The 23,002-nt window shown below is 29.0% G+C and overlaps 1 protein-coding gene across 3 annotated transcripts in view; it reads right to left on the minus strand.

Annotated features, from left to right (window-relative positions):
• The window catches only part of LOC122509212, a 61,644-nt gene extending 38,642 nt beyond the window's left edge, over window positions 1–23,002 (minus strand). For 2 of the 3 annotated variants that reach the window (XM_043623071.1, XM_043623069.1), the window contains exon 1: window positions 22,400–23,002. In XM_043623071.1, the coding sequence (XP_043479006.1) occupies window positions 22,400–22,487 (88 nt within the window). In that variant the 5' untranslated portion in view covers window positions 22,488–23,002. The remainder of the gene's footprint in view (window positions 1–22,399) is intronic. The other variant, XM_043623072.1, reaches the window with a different exon arrangement.

Consider the following 23,002-nt stretch of genomic DNA (forward strand, 5'->3'; position numbering starts at 1 on the left):
CAGCGCAACACACGCATAAGGTGATGAATATTTTATTTAAACAATTGTTGCAAATAACTGGAATACATTTTTTTTAAAGTAAAATTGTATAAACATTTGTGTAAAAAAAACTAACACTTTATGCGGATTTTGTAGTGCTTTACAGTAGTAACTTCAGAATTGCGTTAACTTTATTTTGTTGTAAAATATTTCAATTTTTATTAATTTTTATTAATTAATTAATTAATAATTCGAAAACAAAAAAAAACGTCATTTTTTCGTTTTAGTTATTGAAAGTACACATCTTAAGCTTTCTTTTTGTACAAAAAAAAGAAAAAAAAAGGGTTCTTCTTGAAAAAAAAATCAAAAAAATTTTTAATTTTCAAAAAAAGGGTTAAATTTTGAAAATTTAAAAAAAAAAATTTTACCATTTGAAAGAGCGTGAAAAAACCTACCAAAAACATATAGGTCAAAATTTTTTTTGCTTTATTATATAGAAGCTACGATTTTTTAGAAAACTCACTGTTCATACTTATCCAAAATCTTCAACCCCCTCCCCCCTCTACAATTTGTTATAAAATTTCATAATACTTGGTGGTTGAAGTACTCATACATAGTACTAAATACTGTGAAAATATTAGCCCGATACAACAACTTGCAATTTTGACATTGGTACACTTGAGAAATTTTGCCCCATAGACATTTCTTCGAAAATTACATTATGTAATTATTATTTGATCAATTTGTTAAATAATACAATATTCCAATATTAATTGTTGATAATTTGTTTAAAAATTTATAACTACTATAATTAATAACAATAAAATTAATAATTTCAATATTTAACCAATAATTTGTCAATTATTACATTATTATAATAATTTTAAGTTATTTTATTAATTAACACATTGTCTAAATATTGATTGTTTATGAATTGTTTAAAAATTATTATTATTATTAAAATTAGTAACAACAAAATTAATGATTTCAATAGTTATATATACTAATTATAACTTATTTTATAAAAATCCTGATTATTATTTTATTATTTAATAGTTATTATAATAATTTGTTAATTAACATTTTATTTATCAATAAACTATAGATAATTTATTTTAAAACATTCTATTAATTAATAAAACAAATAATCAAGATTGTTATTTACTAGTTATGGTTTTAATATTCTAATTGTTGTTAATTGTTAATTATTTGTTAATTAATTTATTTATTTATAATATTCAGAACATCAAAATTAATTAATTCATTAATGTTGATTTTAAATACATAGTTCAATGTATTTTAAATTTGTTAAAAATGATTATTTTGTTTATAATTTTTATTGTTATTAATTATACATTAATTATACATTTATTGTTATTAATTTTACATTTTGAATTTTATTAACATTCCATTCGTGATTTTTTAATTTTTTGAATAAATAATTTTGTTTATTTGTTTGCCGAAATATAAATAAACTGTATATTAAACAATTAAATTATTAAAATCATTAAAAAGTTTAAGTAAACAAACAGAAACATAGACCAGTTGTCACGATTATATTAGTTCAATCTCTGGCCGGCAATGGCGTTGCTTGAACTGTTTGAATCGACAATTCTCTCTCACGCACCATTTTACACCATCTACCCACACACATTCTCTACCCATTCTTACCTCCCTTCCATTCCCTCTTTCGATCCATGCCTTCTGTCCTGGCAACCATCTGATTCTTCTCTCTCTCCACACACATTTTTTTTAAACCTCATCACTTCTTTTTTCTCCTCCTCACTTGCCGGCTCTACCAACCATAATTTTGGAATACCATTCACCTCGTTTCCCATCGCATGCACTCTCTTAATGTTAACTTTTACCATATCCTCTATTTTCCTCTCCTCTTCCTTCTTCTCTACTATACATTTTTCCAATTTATCCATTCGATCTCTCACATATTCTCTTTTTTTCATCCACTCTTTCCACATTTCCTGCATCCTTTTTAGCCCCACACCTTTTATATAATAGTATATTGTGCAACAAGTACAGAAAGAAGCTGTTTTCCGACGAGTGCAAAGTTTGCTGTCCCGAGCGAAGCGAGGGCAGCAATTTGCACGAAGTTGGAAAATCTTCTTTCGTACGTGTTGCACACAGTACTTTGTGCAACACCTTTTGGTTTTGATAAAAAAAGCTGTTTGGAAACGCTAGTTGACGCCAACATACGTACTGTTTAGCAGGGTTTGGAACGTATGTTACCGCACTTAATATTCGTGGTTTTTTACGCGTATATTACTGTAAAAAACAGGTATTCTACAAATAGAAAACAAATACCTATGTATATCACCAAAAAACCCAAAAGTTTAAGAACTTTGCCGCACTAGTGCAGCAAAGTAAGCACTTTGCCGCACTAGTGCAGCAAAATAACCACTTTGCCGCACTAGTGCAGCAAAGTAAACTCTTTGCCGCACTAGTGCAGCAAAGTACTGTTTTGCGCCTACTTTACAGGCATGCAAAGTATTACTTTCCTTACAGGTGTTGCACAAATCATTTTATCTTTCTCTTCATCTTCCACGCACCAATTATCCAAAACCTCTACCACCCACTCGATTCCTTATCAGACATTATCGCTTCCTACTTTTAACTTATTCCAAACGCATCCACTACTCAACGATAGCAAAAAATAATCCCGATTTGGTAAAAAAAAAGGTAATAAAAACTTTATTTCCTCCTGCAGAGCTGTGGTTATAATATAATAGTTATAAGACGAGACCAATAGATGAGAAAGAAAGGATTGAGAGAACTTACCAAGTGACAATTATTAAATCGCAGCGAAAATATTTCTTTATGAGTTGAAATATTCCTATAGTGATATGAGGATTCTCTCTGATGAGAATTTTCACGTAATCGTCATCGTTAAGACTCTTCGTCTTTGTTCCGATGATACCTGAATTTATATTTCTTGTGACGACCGATGGTCGCAGTAGCTATTATGTTAACTTACCTAGCGCGATGAATTATGAATTGGAGAAGCATTCAACAGTATTTTTTGTTTATGTACTCGCCATTTTTCGAAAAAACGGTATTTTCAAAATCGCCTTTATGGCATATATTAAAGGAAAATTTTTGGTTTTTTATTCCACACGGAGAAAAATTCTTTCTTAAGGATTACAATAGTCTACTATATATTACAGTTCGGATATGTGACCACTTTTTTTAGTCTAAATCATCATTTTGTAATGATTACGAAAACTATGTAATGTGTTAAGAATATAGTAGAAGCGATTACTATAGTTACTTTAATGAATCAAAAAAGAAACTGTAATGTCTAATCTATTAACGTTCACGTCAACAATGTTATAACGATTCATTTGTTTTTAAAAATGAAAGTTTTAATATTTATGTAAAATATCAAGCTATAGTTGTATGAATCATATGATTCGTGAATGTTCGGTTTTCCGACTGTAGACGACATAATCTGCGACGACGTCGACTACATATTTTAGTTCGCTAATAGCAGAAATAATAATGTAAATATACAGAAAAGTGGAACGTGGGAAATTTGTTGTAGATATTTATGTAATTGAACCCCCGGTTCTATAATTGGTAAAAAAAATTTACAAAGAAAAAAGAATTTGAAGAAGGGAAAAAGCAGTGTTTCCATCCTGAACATTAACTTTGACCACCTGGTAACCGGATATTAAAATCCTTGTGTAACTTACGCCTCGGGACCAGGAACAAATAAGACGATGTCAGGGGTTTGTAATTAATGAATTGCGATCTGTGTGATACACACGTCTGCCTCCCTCCATGAACGTTGTCTGAGAACAGTATTTGCAAATTAATCGAAGCCACGTGCACAACCCGTCATCAATTTACATTTAACGTATATATTACATAATTACATTGTATAATTTGAAAATTTTTCTCGAAACTAGTTTTAAAAATATTTTACAAAACTAATTTTTGCAAACTTTGGTTTTCAAAAATTAAATTTCAAATCGTTGTCTAAAATCAAACCTACAACAAATAATTTACCCTAAACTTTCCCACCACTTTTCATCATACACATTCTGAAACACACATCGTAAATCAAATTGCAATAACGAAAAAAAAAACTTCAAAGCTTTTAACCAAACGGTATATAGCTTCTATTATGACAGCAGTATTCCTTTCATCCTCACAACATTGTTAATCCTTGATTTATGGGTATCCAGTAAGATCATGAAAAATCGCCGATTAAAATGTTATTTCTCTATTCGAAGACTTATTGCAGTTGTATATCTACTTTTTCACTAATGCACTCAGAGCACAATTTTCATCCTTCAATCAGAAAGAAAATCATTTTTCAACAGAAAAATTTGTTTGCCACTATAAAAAACTAATTTAAAAAATTTTAATGATTAATCAAAATATTTTCAATTATAATTTTTCGAATATTTAGGTACAGAAAAAAAATATAATATATCTTGATAATCACTTTCTGATAAAGATACAAAGCGTATGATAAAAGAATTATCTTGATAACTGCGGAGGGGTCACGAGGCTCTGAGCAAAGCATGAACCTTGCTTGTAATCTGCGATTAAATCCCGACAACCCACCTCGAATTAACTGAAACACCTGCGCCTTAAACTTTGCAAAGCCGATCTTCATATTTCTATATGAAATCCCTTCACGGTTTCTCCACCTCATTTTCATTAACATGAATCTCAAATGAATAAAATCCCTTTGTTCTTTCTCATGAAACTTCTCATTTCTCACTGTCACTCAAACTGACATATATATAAACGGAATTGACGAAGATATCGCGGAAATGTACTAAAGAATGAGAATATTCAGGCCGATGACTTGATTCTTAAATATATCACTTTGCGTTCTCACGAACACAAAAAATGATTTTATTAAGACTTTATGAAAACTTTATTTATGTTTCTTCTCATTATATGTATTCCTTATGCTTTTTTTGCGAAATTTTTTTTATATATATACGATTGTAATCACTTTCAGAATAATGAGTTTCAATTATTGCAGTTTTCGATAATAATAATTGTTTGCCTGCTGTAAATCTTTTCACATGCGCAATATTTTTTGTTAGGAAATATGCACCTTAAGAATATATATATATAGTTACTAATGAAACTTAAAATTGAATTATTATTTAAACATTCTTTAAACAAATTATGATTATTTACAAACTTTTACCAAAATTCACTTTCGTATTAAAAAGTATTTTAAATATAATTGTTTTTTTTATAAATTTTTTTCAAATCATGATAAAAACAATCAGGTAAAATAAAAATTGCTGAATTAGAATCTGTCGTTAGATTTTTTCCAACAAGTCCAATTTCAAAATGGCGGATCCAATATGGCGTAAAAAATTAAAAATCAATAGCATTTGCTTGAAACATATATTTCTCGGGGATTTTAGGGATTCTTAATTACGAATATAAAGTTAGATTTAAAACATTTTAAATGATGGATCCTATATGGCGGACAAAAAAATAAAAAATCAATTTGATTAGCTTGAAACTTGTAACTTTGGGCTTTTTAGGATCGCTGATGACGAATATAAAGTCATATTTTTTCAAATTTAAAATGGCAGATCCGAAATAGAGGAAATTTTTTTAAAAAACAATGTAGTTCAACAAAATACCCTTAAGACCATTTTTTATACAAATTCAACAATTCATAAAATCTACATATCCGTTAAATTTTTAATATTTTTTCTTCCGCCATATTGGATCCGCCATTTTGAATTTTTAAAATCTGACTTCAAATTTGTAATCATGCGACCCCAAAAACTTTAAATAAGTTACGAGTGTTTTTGTCTAAGCCATATATGGAACTTATAAAGTATTTTTTGAAAAAGATATGTCAGTTTTTCTGCTTATAATATAATTTATTTTATTTAATCTTTTTATTTCTAGAAGTAAGTAAAATTAATGTCATCATCGAATCCTATGCCAGTTTTGAAAAATTAAATATATATGGTGGATAAAATATGGAGGACAAATTTTCTAAAAATTAATATTATTCTATTAAAACTAATTACTTGGAGATTTTTGAAAGTATTGACTACAAATTCGATGACGAATTTTAAAATTTTATAATTGTCTTTTTCAAAAACTTTGTTCGAATTACATTTTTAAACATTAAATTATTAATACTAATAATAATTTATTATTTTATTATCATACTTATTAACAACTAGTTAATACTATTAATAATTGAGGATCCCGATGAAAGAACGGGTTATAATTTTTAAGACTTAAAATTCTCCCCTTCTAAATTAAAAAGGAATTAAAGATTTTAATTTCTTTGAAGCATTTCGTATTTGTATAAAAATAACAAAAAATTACCTTCAAAAATTATGATTTAACCCTTTCGTGCCCCCGGGAAATACAACCAGTGGATTTTATTGAAACTTGTTACTCGCTGGTTTTTGGGGTCGCTGATTACTAATCTAAAGTCAGAATTTCAAAATTTTCAAAATTCAAAATGGCGGATCCAATATGGCGGACATTTTTTTCAGAATTGCTCAAATTTGCATAAAATTTGTTACTCGGGAGTTTTCAGGGTCGCTGAATATGAAACTGAAGTCAAATTTTTTGAAATTCAAAATGGCAACCCTGAAAAACCCCGAGAAACAAGTTTCAAGCAAATAAGAGCAATTTTAAAAAAAATTTCCAACTAGAATTTTGAAAATTTTTGAAAATCTGACTTTATATTCGTAATCAGCGACCCCGAAAACCCCTGAGTAAAAAGTTTTAAGCGAATTTGAGCAAATTTTAAAAAATTAAATTTTTCTATTTTTTTAACAATATTGTACCTATTGTTTATAATAATTATAATAGTACTATGTAATTTCCTATTTTTCTATATATAGTAGTTACGTTGGTGATTAAAAAAGCTATATCAATTGTTTATTGGTTTAAAATTATAAGAGTTTTATTAAATTTTGTAAGTGGATGTACCGGATGTGCGAAAGGGTTAAAATTTTAAAATTTTTGATTTATTTAACGATGATTTTTAACTTGAGAAAATTATAACCGGTTCTTCGATCGGGACCTTCAATCAGTCCTATATACTCTACTTTCATAAATTCATAATGAAATAGAAAACGAAAAAAATTCTTTTTATTTTTAAATATTTATTCGTTGATTTTACATTTATATATATAACGTACATGTGGAGAGCACTTTTATTAGTTTTATTTAAAAGGATAACATTGGAATAACCATTTTTATCAATGAAATCTTTCCTAAGCATAGTTTCATTCCTTGCAAAGTTTCATGATCAAATGATATATTCTCACGTCTGCAAACATACGAAAAGTTTGTTTGAACAGAAGGAAAGTTTCCCAACGATAACGTTAGTTTCAATTGAGGTGAGACTATAAGTTGGTTGATTTAAAAACCCTTTCCTGAAGAGCTAGCTAGGGTGTAACCCTCCACTTCATAAAATATTTCTTTTTAAAGCAAGAAAAAGCGTTAAAAAGTTTGTTTTTTCGAAAAATTTTCATTATATTTAAAAGTCATATTAGGTATTCACAAAAACTTTTCTTATTCTTCGCCAAAGAGTAAATCTTATGGTACTATTTTTCATTGACTCACTAAAAAATTATTTTACCCTACAGGTAAAATGTTATTTTCTTTAGTTTTTACATTGTTCATTGTTACGAAATTGTAGACATTACGAACAGTATATTCACTGAAATTTTTCCCCTTCGATATTTTTTTTTTTTATAAAATAAATTATTATCAGTCTCGGTGAGATAGTTGCTGAGTTTGAAAATCGATTTTAGATATCGTACCCGCAACCTATGATCTATCTTATGCCCATAAACTGACATGCTGGTAGTTATATTTCAGTTTAGAGAAGAGTTTTAATGAAACTGATACGTTTTCGGAAAAAAAACCTTGTAAGCTTAAATTATCTTTTCTTTTTTAATATTTTATTTCCCTCAAGTTTCAAACTAATTGAAAATTAATCATTAATCTGTACTTGTAAACAAAAATGAAGTATAACAATTTTATGTTTTTTTCATAATTTAAAAAGTAATTTACCACTTTACAGATACATAATAATTTTTAGACCATAAAATGAAAGAGTAACTATGGATTTTACGCCAGCAGTCACACTTGGTATTTCATATTCCAAAAAAATGTGGAGTTTGAATTTTCCCAATTAATCTAATTATTAAAAAAAAAGATTTAAAAAAATATTGTTTGATAATAAATGTTTACCTTATATTTCGTTATTCAGCGGACTGATTAACATTTCATTTGCAAAACATGGTTGGATGAAAATAGTCCGGTGCATATAATGTCGAAACGTTTCAGTTCGTTTAATTTCGTTCAACGATGAGAAGGATTATTATACCAACACTTTTTATCTGAACGAATATAATAAAACGAAAGACCAAAAGAGACATTATAAAAAGTTTCATAAAATACCCACCATTAAGAGAAAAAGGGATGCTGTGTATATAGCAAACATTATACGTGTTTAATATATGGACAGTCAACTCTTGTGTATATATATATATATTAGTATCGTCTTTTGAACGAAGAGTAAAGCAGAACGATGAATGGACCGGAACAGGTTCTGAATCTTATGCAATAATAAATGACTAACCCTTCCCGCAGTGCTTTGACTTCATCTGCACACACCTGGCAAGACATATATATATATATAAGTGGAGCTGTATGTTGTATTCTTGACAGCACGATTATATGCGACTCGTATATATGTGTTTAATATACCAACTTAACAGAACTATTTCTAATTAATGAGGTAGACGTAGAATGTCAGAAACTGCAGAATTTAAAGGTTGACATAGAATCGGCTGAAACCGATCACAAATTGAACTCTTATGGAGCTAAATTAAAGACTCACTGACTTTTGAAAGGAATAAAAATAAATAGATCAGGAACAAGAGTGGCCATCTTCATAAAAACATAGATTCCAATTTAAATATTTAAAAAAAAAATTCTCCACTTCCGACTACAAAGAAAAGTAGGAAACACTGAAAATTCCATAAAAAAATGTCTATACTCACCATTTTTTCTAGTTGTCTCAATAAGAATTAGTTTTTGGCTATTGAAATACCATTTCCGTGAATTTTATACATAAAACTTCGCAAGCGAAAAGCCAAAAGAAGAGTCTTGAGCTTAATCCAAAGATCAAGGAATTAAAATAAAACTTTACCTTAATTCACATGATGATTAATAATTTTCATTCTTAAACCAGGACCAAAGCACTTTGTACATTTGACAAAGCGCCAAGTCTGCAGTTTCTTTCGACAACGAAGCAGAATGAAAGTATTAAATTTTTATAACCCAAAGCGGAGAAAAGCGATTACCAAGCGCATTTTTACGTTAAAATTTCTCAAACATGCTAATAGTTAATTTTTCATCCTAAAAAGAAAGAGAGATATACAAAAGACTTTATAAACCAATTTTTTCTTCTTATTTTAAGTTCATCCTATTTTTTCAAACAATTATTGTCAATGTATATTAGTTTGAATATTTCAAATGCAAAAATTAACTAATAATATAGAAATTAAAATTTAATTTAATTCGCTAAAAATTTGTACAAAATTATGGTTTATTTTTCCATCTTACAATTTTTTTATATTTCTTTTTACTTTATTAAAAAATGAATAATACTTATCGACATCTTTACTGAAAACCATCATTTCTTTATCCAAAATTACGAATCCGATGTCAGATTTTGAAAATCGGTCAAATTTTCTAAAAAGTCCCGCCATATTGAATCCGCCATTTTGATATTTAAAAATCTGACTTTAAATTCTTATATATTTTCGTCAACTTATCAACAATTTATGACTTTCTGGTTTTTAAAAGAGCGTCTCAAATTCTATCTAAATCATGAAAAAAGTCAAAAATGATTTTTTGATACCAAACCGGCGTTTTTTAGACCACATCATATACTTTTAAAATGAATCATAAATCCTCGACAATTAATCGCAAAATAAAATAATTATCCTCATTAGATATGCATAATGGTAAAATGTATCAATTAAAAATTTACAATAATTGATTATAATTAATTTTTATTGGTATGCTAAAATTATTAATTCAAAAATTAATTAATTTATTACATGTCGATATGAAAATTACTCTAAAAACCAATAATGGAATTACTGTTTATTTCTATTCTGTAAATATAAATTCTTTATACGTATTGGATTGCTTTAATAATTTCATTACACTGTAAGTTAAAATTTAATAAAAGAAAGAAAGAAGAGCACGTGTGTCTTGTCACAGAAAAATGTGAGCCAGAGACTCTGTAAAAAGTACACTTTTATTTGGGGAAAAGCTTTGATGGTATTTTATTTGTATTCGAGAACGAAGGGAAAGAGGCAAGCACGCGAACCTTATACAAGTGAATGAAATGGACTTTCTTTTACGAGTATGAAGCCGTAGAGTGGCAATAAAAACAATCTTCTCTTTCTTTTATCAAACGGTCCAATAATCAAATAACATCGTTAGTAATCAATTTAATCATCAACAATATAAGACAATTCCTAAAGAAAATTTAATTACTTTTTTATCACATTTTCTATTATTTTCTTAAACAATAATTTTTTTACATTGTTAATTAATTTTACTAGTTTTTTATTATTAATTAAACAACAACTTTTATATTTTCAAAAATTCTTGAAATAGAAAAAAACTATAATAGACGATGTTTTTTATTTTTAAGTTTTTATCTCGTTTAGGAAAGGATATAAAAAATTGAAACAAAAGATTACGAAAGACGTTTGGAGTTTCAAAGAAGTATTTTGTTAAAAATCAATTGAAGCATGTTTTACTGATCAATTGTTTCAGTGTTTTTGAATATTGAAGAAACAATAAGAATGTAACAAAATATATAATTATACAGAATCCAACATATCAGATTTTAATAAAGGTAATACATAATTATATTGTTGAAGGATTTCGCTTTCAACTTGTTACTCGAGAATATTTATTTGGATCAACAAATTTACGAATATGAATAATTACAATGACGAGTCAAACATTTTTGGAAATTTTGTATTTAATAAAAAAAATCATACAACCTGCCCTAAAAATACAATTTTTACTAAATAAATATGAAATCAAGACATTTATCACAAATTAAATAAACATTAAATAAAATATGGTTCTTATTCATATCTCTAATTAAATGCATACTCAATTTTAATTTGGTTTTAAAGCGCAAAATTTTCGAATATAAAATTCATAATATTAAAATTGAGTAAAAAATAAGAAGGAAATAAAATTATAGGTATAGACTATTCATTCAAATAATTTCATTCACAATATGATATAATTTGACGTGTACCTCATTATAAAAAAAAATGTTGGAAGCAATGTACCTTTAAATTCAAGTCTCTTTTTTCTCACATTTTTCATTATGTATATTATGTGAAAATTTATTAAAATAAATATAAGAAGGTGATTCTTACATTATTGAACCTATTAGTTTCTCAGAACCGTTGTGAATCAGAGGACAATCTAATAAGAAATAATATTAAATTTCAAAACTCCTCGGAGCAAGAAATAATAAAGGTTTTAAATACTATTCAAAGATCGCTTTTTTGTTCTTCATTAAACTTTTAGAATGAAAAAATTTTTTAAATTTAAACTGAACACTCTGCGCTTTTTATAATTTCGGGCTTTGTGTGTAACATATATATAAACATAATGTGTACGTCAGCATGAAAAGCCACCACTTTGTCGGTTTTAGATTCCGAGATAATCGCAGTTTACTAATTTTGTCGAATTATGCAATTTACATGAATTTATTGCTACTTTACGGGATTATGACACTCTAGGAATTTCAAAAAATCGATTTTTTTCTTTAAATAATCCCTTAGGGTCTCAGTTGTTTATTAAAAGAAAATTGTATATACTATTTTCTTATAAAAATTTAAGAAGACTTATTTATTTATTCATGACATATACGGGTTACAATTAAGACCCTTTAATTTTTGCATAAGTTTAAACTAAATTTACAGAACCATAAGTGAAATAATAATTATCAAAGTGAATAACTGAAAACATGTTATAAGATAAATTGCAGCAAAAATGTGTAACTTAGTGTAGTAAAAAATTACCATTTTCAGTATAAGGAAAAGTATGTAAGTTTGTAACAAAAGATGCAGCATTATTATTAAAAAATCCAAATTTTCTGAGTATAAGTTAGACTCAAAGGAAAGTCTATGAAATACAGAGTTGTTACCATAGTTCGTTCTATAAAATGAATTATAAAAAGGAGTAACATATCACAAAATTTGAATTAGTGCAGAAAAATTGATTAAACATAATACAGAAGAGCATATATTACAATTCCATTGATTACTTCAAGAAGAAAATAAAGGTTAACAAACAGAAATCTTGATTCAATTTTGGGAATTTTCAACTAAGCTCTTAAACTTCTATAATCATGAGCATAAAAATCAAAGTCTAGCCATGAAACGTAGAAAACGATTCTGCACTCGCTCAAGTCTAAGAATGTGAACACTTGCGTTTGGGAACCAAATTAAGAAACAAAATTCAGTAATTGACCTAATCAAAGAAAGGTAGAGAATTCTCATTGCGAATAACTTATGGAAATATTTAGAATTACGCATAAAAAAACCCCATTGTTTATAGTAATTTACCAACAACATGGTAAATGTGCGCATCAAATGTTAGGTTGTTAGAATAATACCAAGATCACGAACTTGTTATACTCTAGAAAGACAATATTGTTATTAATTGAATAGATATAAGTTTTTATTTGAATTTTTTTTAGAAAAAGAAATAGAATAACATTTATTAATGTTTAAAGGCATTCTCTTTTGATCACACCAGATAAGGAGGGCATCAAGCCTGTAATTCCTCATAATCATCTAAACCATTTGAATTACACGATAAATCTTCAAATCATCTGCAAATAACAAAAAATTTGTAAGCTTAATAGTAAATTTAATGTTATTCATAGATAGTAAAAGTAATAGAGGACCCAGTGTAGAAGCCTGGGGCACTCCAGATTCAGCAAAAAAAACTCAGATGAGTATGATTTACTTACACGAAGCGCATGAGATCAACCAACTAAGTAGCTGGGCAAGAATCCGTCAAAAGAAAAGCAATATGCAAGTGTTCATTGAATTTCTTTGAACTTATGGGAAATAATGGCACCGTCTGTAAAATAGATTATTTTCTAAATGGAATGCTTTTTTAATTCGATTATGACTTTTTCCATAAATAACTGTTCTGCACTTGTTTTATGTTCGAGATCCTCTGAAATTATTGGAAAGCTTTCGCAAACACTTCTGTCTTTATAATAAGCAACAACTGGATAAATGGTTATTTGTTGCTTATTCCAGTATTCACTCTGAATGGAATTTTGAATAATAGTTTTATAATTTTGTCAAAAATCGAATAAGATTATAAAAACACTCTACTATTCAAGGGATTTCTTACAATCTTTCAAGAACTGGCTTTATTTTTTTGGCAATAAAGTCGTTATGTCGCAAAATGTTACAAGTAATGTTCTATCAGTTGAAGTCCAGCAAAAAGTTTTAATTGAACTAGAAATAGATTATGATTAAAACTTAGCAAATGTCTTTGAAAAATCTGTATAAGCACTTCTTGGAAGATATCTCAATTATTAAGGTACCTTTTTATACTTTTAATATTTTAATAGAATTGAGAGGGTTCAGAATAGATTTCTCCGGTTTGCTGCGAGACAGCTTAATTTATCATTTGATATATACAAACGCATGAATACAATAATCTGAGAACCTCATTAAATATTTCATTCATTACTTTCAGATTCCTTTATATAGACATGCTTTTTTGTTTTTAAGATTCTAAATGGTTATATTGATTCTCCAACGTTATTATCAATAATGAATTTCTCTATTCCAAAAAGAACCAGAAGAAATTATACATTGTTTTCTGTAAAATTTCACCGAACGAATTATGGCAACCATTCCTTAATTATTAATAGACTTTGTAGGGCTCTGAAAAGAAATTAGTGATGAATCTTGGTATCAATTTTTTATTGACCATTTTTGTTTTAATATCAATTGTGATATTTATAATACCAAATTGGTACGCAGATGGATTCAACAGCCAAAAATGGGACAGTCTGGTCCTCAAACCCTGAAATTTTTTTATTTTAAAGGACTGAGCTATTAAAGTGTTAGGGAAGAATCGACTTCTTGGAAACTTGATAACAAAATGCGTCTTGGAATTGGTCCTAAGTGAGCTATGCATCGTTGGAAAAGTTTTTCGACTCCGTCACGGGTTATAAATTATCAACATCTATATATATAGAGTGTTCCAAGTAAACCTGTAGAATCAGTGATGGAAATTTGTTAATTACAGTCGCTGGCAAATCGATGTCTTGCTACTGCAAATGCGTTAACTCATAGAATTACTAGGATCGGCAAGCCATAATTTGTTGGGAGTTGAGATGGGTCTTTTGGCGCGGGTAACCGGGGAACGAGAGAGGACAAAGGAATAGGAGAGAAACCCAAGAGGAAGCAAAAGTTTCTTCAACGGGGTGGTTGCTTCGTGACCAACGACCAACGATAGAGCGAATCCAGGGGAGTACAGGCATAATCTCTTTTCACATTTCTCACTGACCGTAACCACCAACCTTAAACCCCGCACTAGTGTGTGTCTCGCCTTCTCTTGGTAATTTTAGGATTACCGTTTCAACGTGACGAAGAATCGAGCATGCAACATCCTGAAATCCATGTTGTCAGCTCTTCCGCACACCTGTTTCCACCACCCACAGTTTTAATGGTAATCGTTAAAAAATTGTGTCTTTTTACTTTCGCAGAATTTTAAGAGAATAGAGTCATCTTTTTACATCATTAAATTGTCAATGTGGTATTTTAATATAATTATTAATTAATCGTTATTACAGTTTATTATTCCTGAATTGACAGACGCTGTTCTGCAACTTTGCAGTTTTGGACAGTGCTGTGATCCTGGTTCATTGACTTGGACACATTACTCCCTATATTTCATCATTAATCCTTCATTCGAAGCCTCGTTACCTGTAATGCTTAATAATCTGTTTGTGTTTATTCTAACTAACATTTAACCCTCTTTACCCAAATCATTACAGAAGGTGAGCTGAGATTAATTTCTAGGATTATTTTTATTAAATGTTTGTGTCTTATTTATGATTGTTTTTACATTTTTATATTTGTTTATTTCGAAGAAGTATTTAAAAAGTTACGAAACTCGTTCCTAACACTTATCAGATAGGTTTTTTTTAAATTAAAACAGAAAAAATCTGTGTATACTTTAGTTCCCATAATATTTTGTGCAATTTTAATTTCTTTCGTGGAAATGCAAGTTTAAATAACATCCCTTTGGTCAATCAATGTCGTGTGCTCGTTAAAACGCGTCCTTTTCACTAATGCTGTCAAGATAGTTCCGCACATGATGAGTTGGAAAAACGACGACATTAGTCCAACTTGGCATTTAGTTAGTGGTCAGGAGGCAAAAAAATCAGCAACTTGTGTCCCTATTCCTTCCGTCTCCTCTCTAGTCGGATAATTTCTACTAGTTTTTCTCCTCTTTCTTTCTCTCTCTCTCTCTCTCTTCCTCATCCGTAGCATTATATTATGTATGTTCTCGGTACAAGTAATTAGGATGAACGTTGTACTGTGACTACATACCAGTTAAATGAATACTGTGACCAATCATAATTTCATTCTGTACTCTTTGTTAATATTATCATCTTATTATTATATAATCCACATTCTTTAACCCAGTTCCAAATGTTACAATGCTGAATATTGTATAATATTATAAATTAAAGAAACGCATAACAATAAAAATGAGAAATTTATAGGACGTGGAAAAATTTTGTTTGATGGATCTTTGCAGCACTGCAATGATTTAATATTTCCATCCATCACATATATTTTTGATTGCAATAAAATAAAAATTTTAACGGCGGAAAAAATTACCATAAAGTATTTCAAAATGATCCTAGAGAATTCAAATTCAATCAATAGTATGATGAAATACCTCTGCAAAAATATTCTACAAAACTAAAATTACAACGAAAAATCGTTATTACATTTCCTGAATATAAAACTCTTCATTTTAAATTTATCCAATAATTTTACGTATAATTTAATAGAAACAAAGTGTTATTTACATTAAACGGAGGGATTATTTACTGGCTCAAAGGGTTATTTAGAGTACCAAAGTGTCAATTATCGATTCCCGATAGTCATTCATGATTTTCAGTGTTGTTTCCTCTATTTATATGAAAATTCACATTATTTTACAAACAAGTAATGAGAAAATTATTATGCACTAATTAATTATAAATAATATCGTTAATTTAGACTAAAGTTGAAATTTTATCATTAATATGTCCATAATGACAAAAGAAACTTTAAATAATAAAAAGTTACTTCTTTCGAAAAATTTCAATTTTCAAAAACTTTTTTTTATTTGATTAGATTATTGGATTTTCTCGACAGATGGAAGGGAAACCGTTGAAAACCTTTTCTGAGTAGCTCTAGGCACTGCTCGAAAACAGATATAGGTAGTTCTTTAAAAGCTATACTTAGAAAAAAAAAATTATTGGTTTAAAAGCACTCATGCTATTGAATTCAATTTTGTGAAACAATCATTTCTGTATTGAATTAAGTAAATATATTAAAATGGAATAATTTATAATTTACAACTAGTGAAATATTATGTTGTCTAGTGAAATATTTAAAATGGTTAAGCAGTACGAATGATAAGGACAATTGGCTGTTTTCAGAAATTATTTTTAATAACATTTATTATTATCTCCAATAGTTGCAGACAATAATTTTATTATCTAAACAAATGTGACTCAGGTTAAAAAGTAAAAACTGTTTTCTAGAGGTGTGCAAAAAACTCTAAACTTTATCAAATTTTTTGGAGCTTTTCGTTTTTCGAGTCAAGCCAAGTCGAGCTGTATGAAAAGCTCAAACAACTTCGAGAAGTCCAGTGAATTATAGTACTTCAGTATTTTCGAGTTCTCGAATAAATTCGAGTACTGCCGTGTAGAAAACTTTCAGGGTATAAAGTATAAATTATTTAATGAACAATTTTACTTAAGTCAAAAATTTCAAAATTAATTGAATTATATTAGAGTTAAGTTTACAATTTTCATAAATATAATAGAACTTCAAAAAGTTTCGATTTGTCTGCCATATTCAATCAGCTATTTTGAATTTTGAAAAACTGATTTCAGATTCGTTATCATCAGTGACCCTGAAAATCCCCGAGTATTCAGTTTCAAGTCAATCTTATCAATTTTTTATTTCATTGACCGTCATATTGGATCAGCCATTTTGAATTTTGGAAAACTAATGTTAGATTCGTAATCAGCGACCCTTAAAACCCTCGACTAACCAATTTCAAGCAAGTTCGATGAATTTTGAAAAAAATTCCGCCATCTTGAATCCGACATTATGAATTTCGAAAAACTGATCTTAGATTCGTAATCAGCGACCCCAGAAACCTTAGGGTACCAAGTTTCATAAAAATCTATTAAAAATTTTTGTCAACACACTTTTGGCCCAAACAGTGGAAATCTCGTTGACAGCCATCAAGGGGTTAATTAATTTTATTAAGTAAACACGAGGAATTTTGTAAAATAAGAAGGATAGTGTAAGTAGAAAATAAATGAATTTCACATAATATTCAATGGATTTTTGTCCCTGGCTTTTTAACCCTCAAGACCAATTTTTCTAAAAGCTATAATAAATTTTAAATTTAGTTCAATTTCAAAAAATTAACATTGTATACATTTTTAGTATAGTTGTAAATGTACAAACATTTACTTTTATTACCCGTTCACAAACAGGTTGTAATATGTTTGAAAAGTTCATCGAAATGTTTTGCGCAGAGCAACTCGAAAATTAAAATTACAATAAAATCTATATTGTTATATGTACAACATCTAAACTAGAATTAAAAATTGCGTATTACCTAATATATATATATATATATATATATATATATATATATATATATATATATATATATATATATATATATATATATATATATATATATATATATGAATAAAAATAATAACAATAATATTAAATTTGGGTAAATTATTTAAAGTTAAAAAATTGAAATCAATAAAACTGATAAGCTCAATTGCCTCCTTTCGCAACCTATTAACCACTGAATTGTCAAGATAGCTAGTTTTTGAAAATTGAATACTTGTGGATGTCTCGCAGATCTCTGAGGCACATGTAAATTAAATAAGCAAAGTATATGAGGACAATTAATTGAACCATCGATAATTTTAAATAAAATAACATGTCATCATATAAAAAACTCTGTGATAATAAAGGAACATTGAATGATGCTCTTAAATTTGTGTAATCATGGCTATACCCAGTGAGAAATTGCCAATAGACTTTAATCGGTCCAATATCGGTCCAATATTGGTTGCCGTGCTGGGCGCCGATTGACTCCCAATATTGGACCAATATGGGCTGATGCTTGGGATGTAACGGCATCGCCAATCATCGGTTGTCAATATTGGTCCAATATTGGCCGAATATTGGCAACCAAGAGAAAAAAATTTTTTTAAATAAATTTTTTTTAATTAAATAATAATAATAAAAAATTAATGTTTATAATTTTTGTTTAATATATTTATTTGTTTAATTATTTATTTTTAATAATTCATGTAAATAATAAATAATTTATTATTTATAAATTATAATTATTTAAAAATGCAGCAACTATTAGGAAATAATCGAAATAGCATTCTGCAAAAAAATTCTATCATTGAAAAATCAATGATAGGCGAGAGAAATCCGCGTCTTTAAATAGATTCGCAGATGATAGACAAGAGATATCCGCGTCATTAAACGGATTCGCAGATATACTCTGGTCTCGCGACGAATCTCTCGATACTTATATACACTGGAGTCGCCGTGTCAGTTGCGAGAACGGTTACAGCGTCCCTCTTTCGGCGGAGATAAGAATTGTCACGTAAACTGCTAAATCGCTTTACCGACCGCCTTATTATACCCGCAGTTTACGTGACAATTCTTATCTCTGCCGAAAGAGGGACGCTGTAACCGTTCTCGCAACTGACACGGCGACTCCAGTGTATATAAGTATCGAGAGATTCGTCGCGAGACCAGAGTATATCTGCGAATCCGTTTAATGACGCGGATATCTCTTGTCTATCATCTGCGAATCTATTTAAAGACGCGGATTTCTCTCGCCTATCATTGATTTTTCAATGATAGAATTTTTTTGCAGAATGCTATTTCCTATAATAGCTGCTGCATTTTTAAATAATTATAATTTATAAATAATAAATTATTTATTATTTACATGAATTATTAAAAATAAATAATTAAACAAATAAATATATTAAACAAAAATTATAAACATTAATTTTTTATTATTATTATTTAATTAAAAAAAATTTATTTAAAAAAATTTTTTTCTCTTGGTTGCCAATATTCGGCCAATATTGGACCAATATTGACAACCGATGATTGGCGATGCCGTTACATCCCAAGCATCAGCCCATATTGGTCCAATATTGGGAGCCTTTATTGGACCGATGATCGGTCTCTTGGCTCCCAATATTGGACCGATATTGGACCGGTGAGAAATTTCTCACTGGGTAGTATAATCAAATGGAATACCGGTTTGTCTAGCCATAAATCGCAAAATCTATTCTGAACACGTTCACTGTCCGTCATTAGATAACTTTGATAAGGTCTCCATAATGTTGAGGCAAACTCAATGTCATTTTATGAAAATGAATGATAAATTAAAATAGAGTTTGAAAATTGGATGTTAATGAAGTACAAATTTTTTAACAATAGAACATCCCTTCATAATTAAAGATCTTTATCATATTTAGATACCAAAGTATCTAAATAATTATGATAAAAATATTAATCCCAATAAAGCCCTGAATACCAAGAAAATTAGAAAAATCTAACATGACGAATTAAAACTAGTTACATAGTAAATTGTGAGGTATTAAAAATCTTTGTAGATTAAATTAACACCAAAAAAGATTAAAATAATCCATTTTGGTGTTATTTATTATTTTTTACTATGAATGGAATTTTACTTCAAATGAAAACCAAGTCAACGATTTGTCAAAATTCACCGAATTCAGTTTTACCAGGATCCTGATCTGAGCAAATAATCAAGTATATGCAAGGAAGCAAAAAGGAAATAAGCAAGTAAGTAAGCAAGAAGGAAAGTAAGTAAATAACAAGTAAGCAATTAAGCAAACAGAAAATAAGCAAGTTAGGAAGTAAGCAAGTTATTTCCTTCTTTTTTATACTTACATACTTGCTTGCTTACTTACTTGTTTACTGACTTGCTTACTATTGGGACATGTATATGTCCCTTCTACAAAACAAATATTATTTGTTTTATATTATATTTTATATTAATAAACAAAATTAATATTTTTCAATCAAATGTAGTGCGTTATCTTAAGCAAAGAGAGGGCTTCCAAAATATGTAGACCAGAAGCTATCTAAAATTTGCTATTGTTTAAAAAAAATTATAAACAATTGTTAAAATTTGCGAATTTAAAAAAAAAATTTGGAGTTGCATGAAACTTGTTACTCAGGGATTTTTTAAGTTTCTGATTACGAATCTGATGTTACCTTTTCAAAATTTTAAAATAGTGTATCAAATATAAATTTTGAAAAACTATAAAATCGGATTTGAAATCAGCGGCCATAAAATTCCCCGAAATAAGAAGTTGCAAGCAAATTGCACTTGACTTTTAACAGCCTTCCGCCATATTGAATCTGACATTTTGAATTTTAGAAAAGTAACATCAGATTCGTAATCAGTGACCCCAAAATCCCTCGAGTATCAAGTTTCAAGCTAATTTAAGGAATTTAAAAAAATTTGTTCGCCATATTCGATCCGCCATTTTGAATATTGAAAAACTAATCTCGAATTCGTATAATCAGCGTCCATAAAAACCTCTAATAACATATTTGGTTTTTAAAAATTTTCTCTTCCATTATTGGGGGCATTAAATATTTATAATTGATAATACAATCAACTTTCTCAATAAATAATTTCGGGTTCCTCGAAAAAATTTTGATATTTAAAACATTCGATAAATAAAACTTTCGATAATTTGAATTCTTTTTTGTGTACATAAAGATTCAATTTATCGAGAGTCCACTGTATCTAAAAATAGACAGAAAAATCAACGAAAAAAATGTTTCTGTAAAAAAAACGTTTTTTAGTTGACTTAAAATGACTTAAAATTTACCTGAAGTAAATTTTCACTTAACTATAAATTCCAAAAGTATAAAAAATTTAACAGAAAAATATTTTTAATGCAATTAGTGCTGGGTCATTTTTACTATATACAAAGATTTCCATAAGAAAGCAATACAACTCTAAGAGATGTTATCCTGCCAACATCAATTAGAAATAATCCGAATTTTAGTGAAACAATTTAAAATCTAAAAAAATTAATGCCAGTTAGATGAACTTTTCAAAAATTTATCATCTATTAAACATCCTCTTAAATGGAGAAAAAAATTCTTTTTTTGTAGCTAAATATTCTTAAACTAACAATAAAATACAAAAAGTAATTAATAAACGGAATATTGCTCTCATATTGAGATTTTATTTTTTTCGCTCCAACCATCAAGAATCAATCACATCACTATTTTTAGAATGAATACCCGAAAGTTGATGGTTGAAAAAAGCAAACACACAATTTGTACTTTGACTTTGGGTGTGTTTTTTTAAGAGGAGAGGGCTGGGGGTGAAAAACGACTGAAGTACAATTGGACACCACTCTCGAAGTTGAGTTATTGATGGAAACGTGAAATAAAGTTGAAATGAAAACAAGCACGACTGTTCCAGTATCAATTGACGTTGTTTGTATTGCGCTTTTAGTGAAGAACCGCGCGGTACGTTTGTCCCTGATAGATGACCATCGAAGAAGAGTAAAGTGTCTCACTAATTGACAAGTTGTCGCGCAACTTTGCTACATTTGACAGCAGTAACTCTCCCTCATCTCCTTTCCAACTGTAATCACTTCCCTTTAATCGAAATCAATTTTCAATAACCACTATAACTATTCGATAATTACACCTAATTGCAATTATAATTTCACTTATTCTCACTGACATCTTCTTTAAAATATAATATATTATCCATATCAGTAGTTTTACATCGAAAATCACTTGGGATTTTTAAGTCACTGATTCTTTACAAAACGACAAAAAAAAATGATATAGTATTTTTCTCAAGAAAAGAAGTTTGATTATGGAGTCAACCGCCCAGAGAGGAGAGATTATCATCTCTCCATTTCCTGGGATGAGTGATATCAATCTAGAAGAAGATTCTTTGGGGGGGAATAAATAGAGTGTCTTACCTGATTTGATCTGTTGAGGTCTCGCTTGAATCCGAATGGTAGCGAAAGAAATGATGACGATGGCGACGAAGGATCCAAAAAACCACATATTCCTTTTGTAGGAAGAAAAAAAAATTGTGAAACAATATCCGATTTTTTTTTTTAATTCAATATTCGCGAATGAATCGGGATGGTAAGCACGGTGTTGGCAATGAACGAATGAATGTGAGTGAGACCGACCGACAGACGGACGTGCGGGCGTACACGAGTCAATGAGTGGTACTCACCCGTAGGAGCCCTCACCAAACTTAACTTCCTCTCACTCCGGCCGCACATATGCAGCTCTCTTTTTCCATCTTTCAGCTCCCTTCTTCCTTTTCTCCAACATGCATGCGGTGATTACGCACCTTTTGTGATCCCCCACCTGTGTTTGTTGTATATGCATCAACTTAACATCACTTGCGACCGTGACCAAGAATCATTTCACCTTATGACTTTCCCTCAAGTACTTCCTGCTTCGGCTGACATAACTCTTTCACACCCTGGCAGAACTGGCAGGTTAAAAAACATAAGTGTAACGATTTCCATAGTTTTCGGGGTCGCTGATTACGAATCTAAAGCCAG

Source organism: Leptopilina heterotoma, unplaced genomic scaffold (genome assembly GCF_015476425.1).
Source record: "Leptopilina heterotoma isolate Lh14 unplaced genomic scaffold, ASM1547642v1 Lhet_6, whole genome shotgun sequence".
Lineage (NCBI taxonomy): Eukaryota > Metazoa > Arthropoda > Insecta > Hymenoptera > Figitidae > Leptopilina > Leptopilina heterotoma.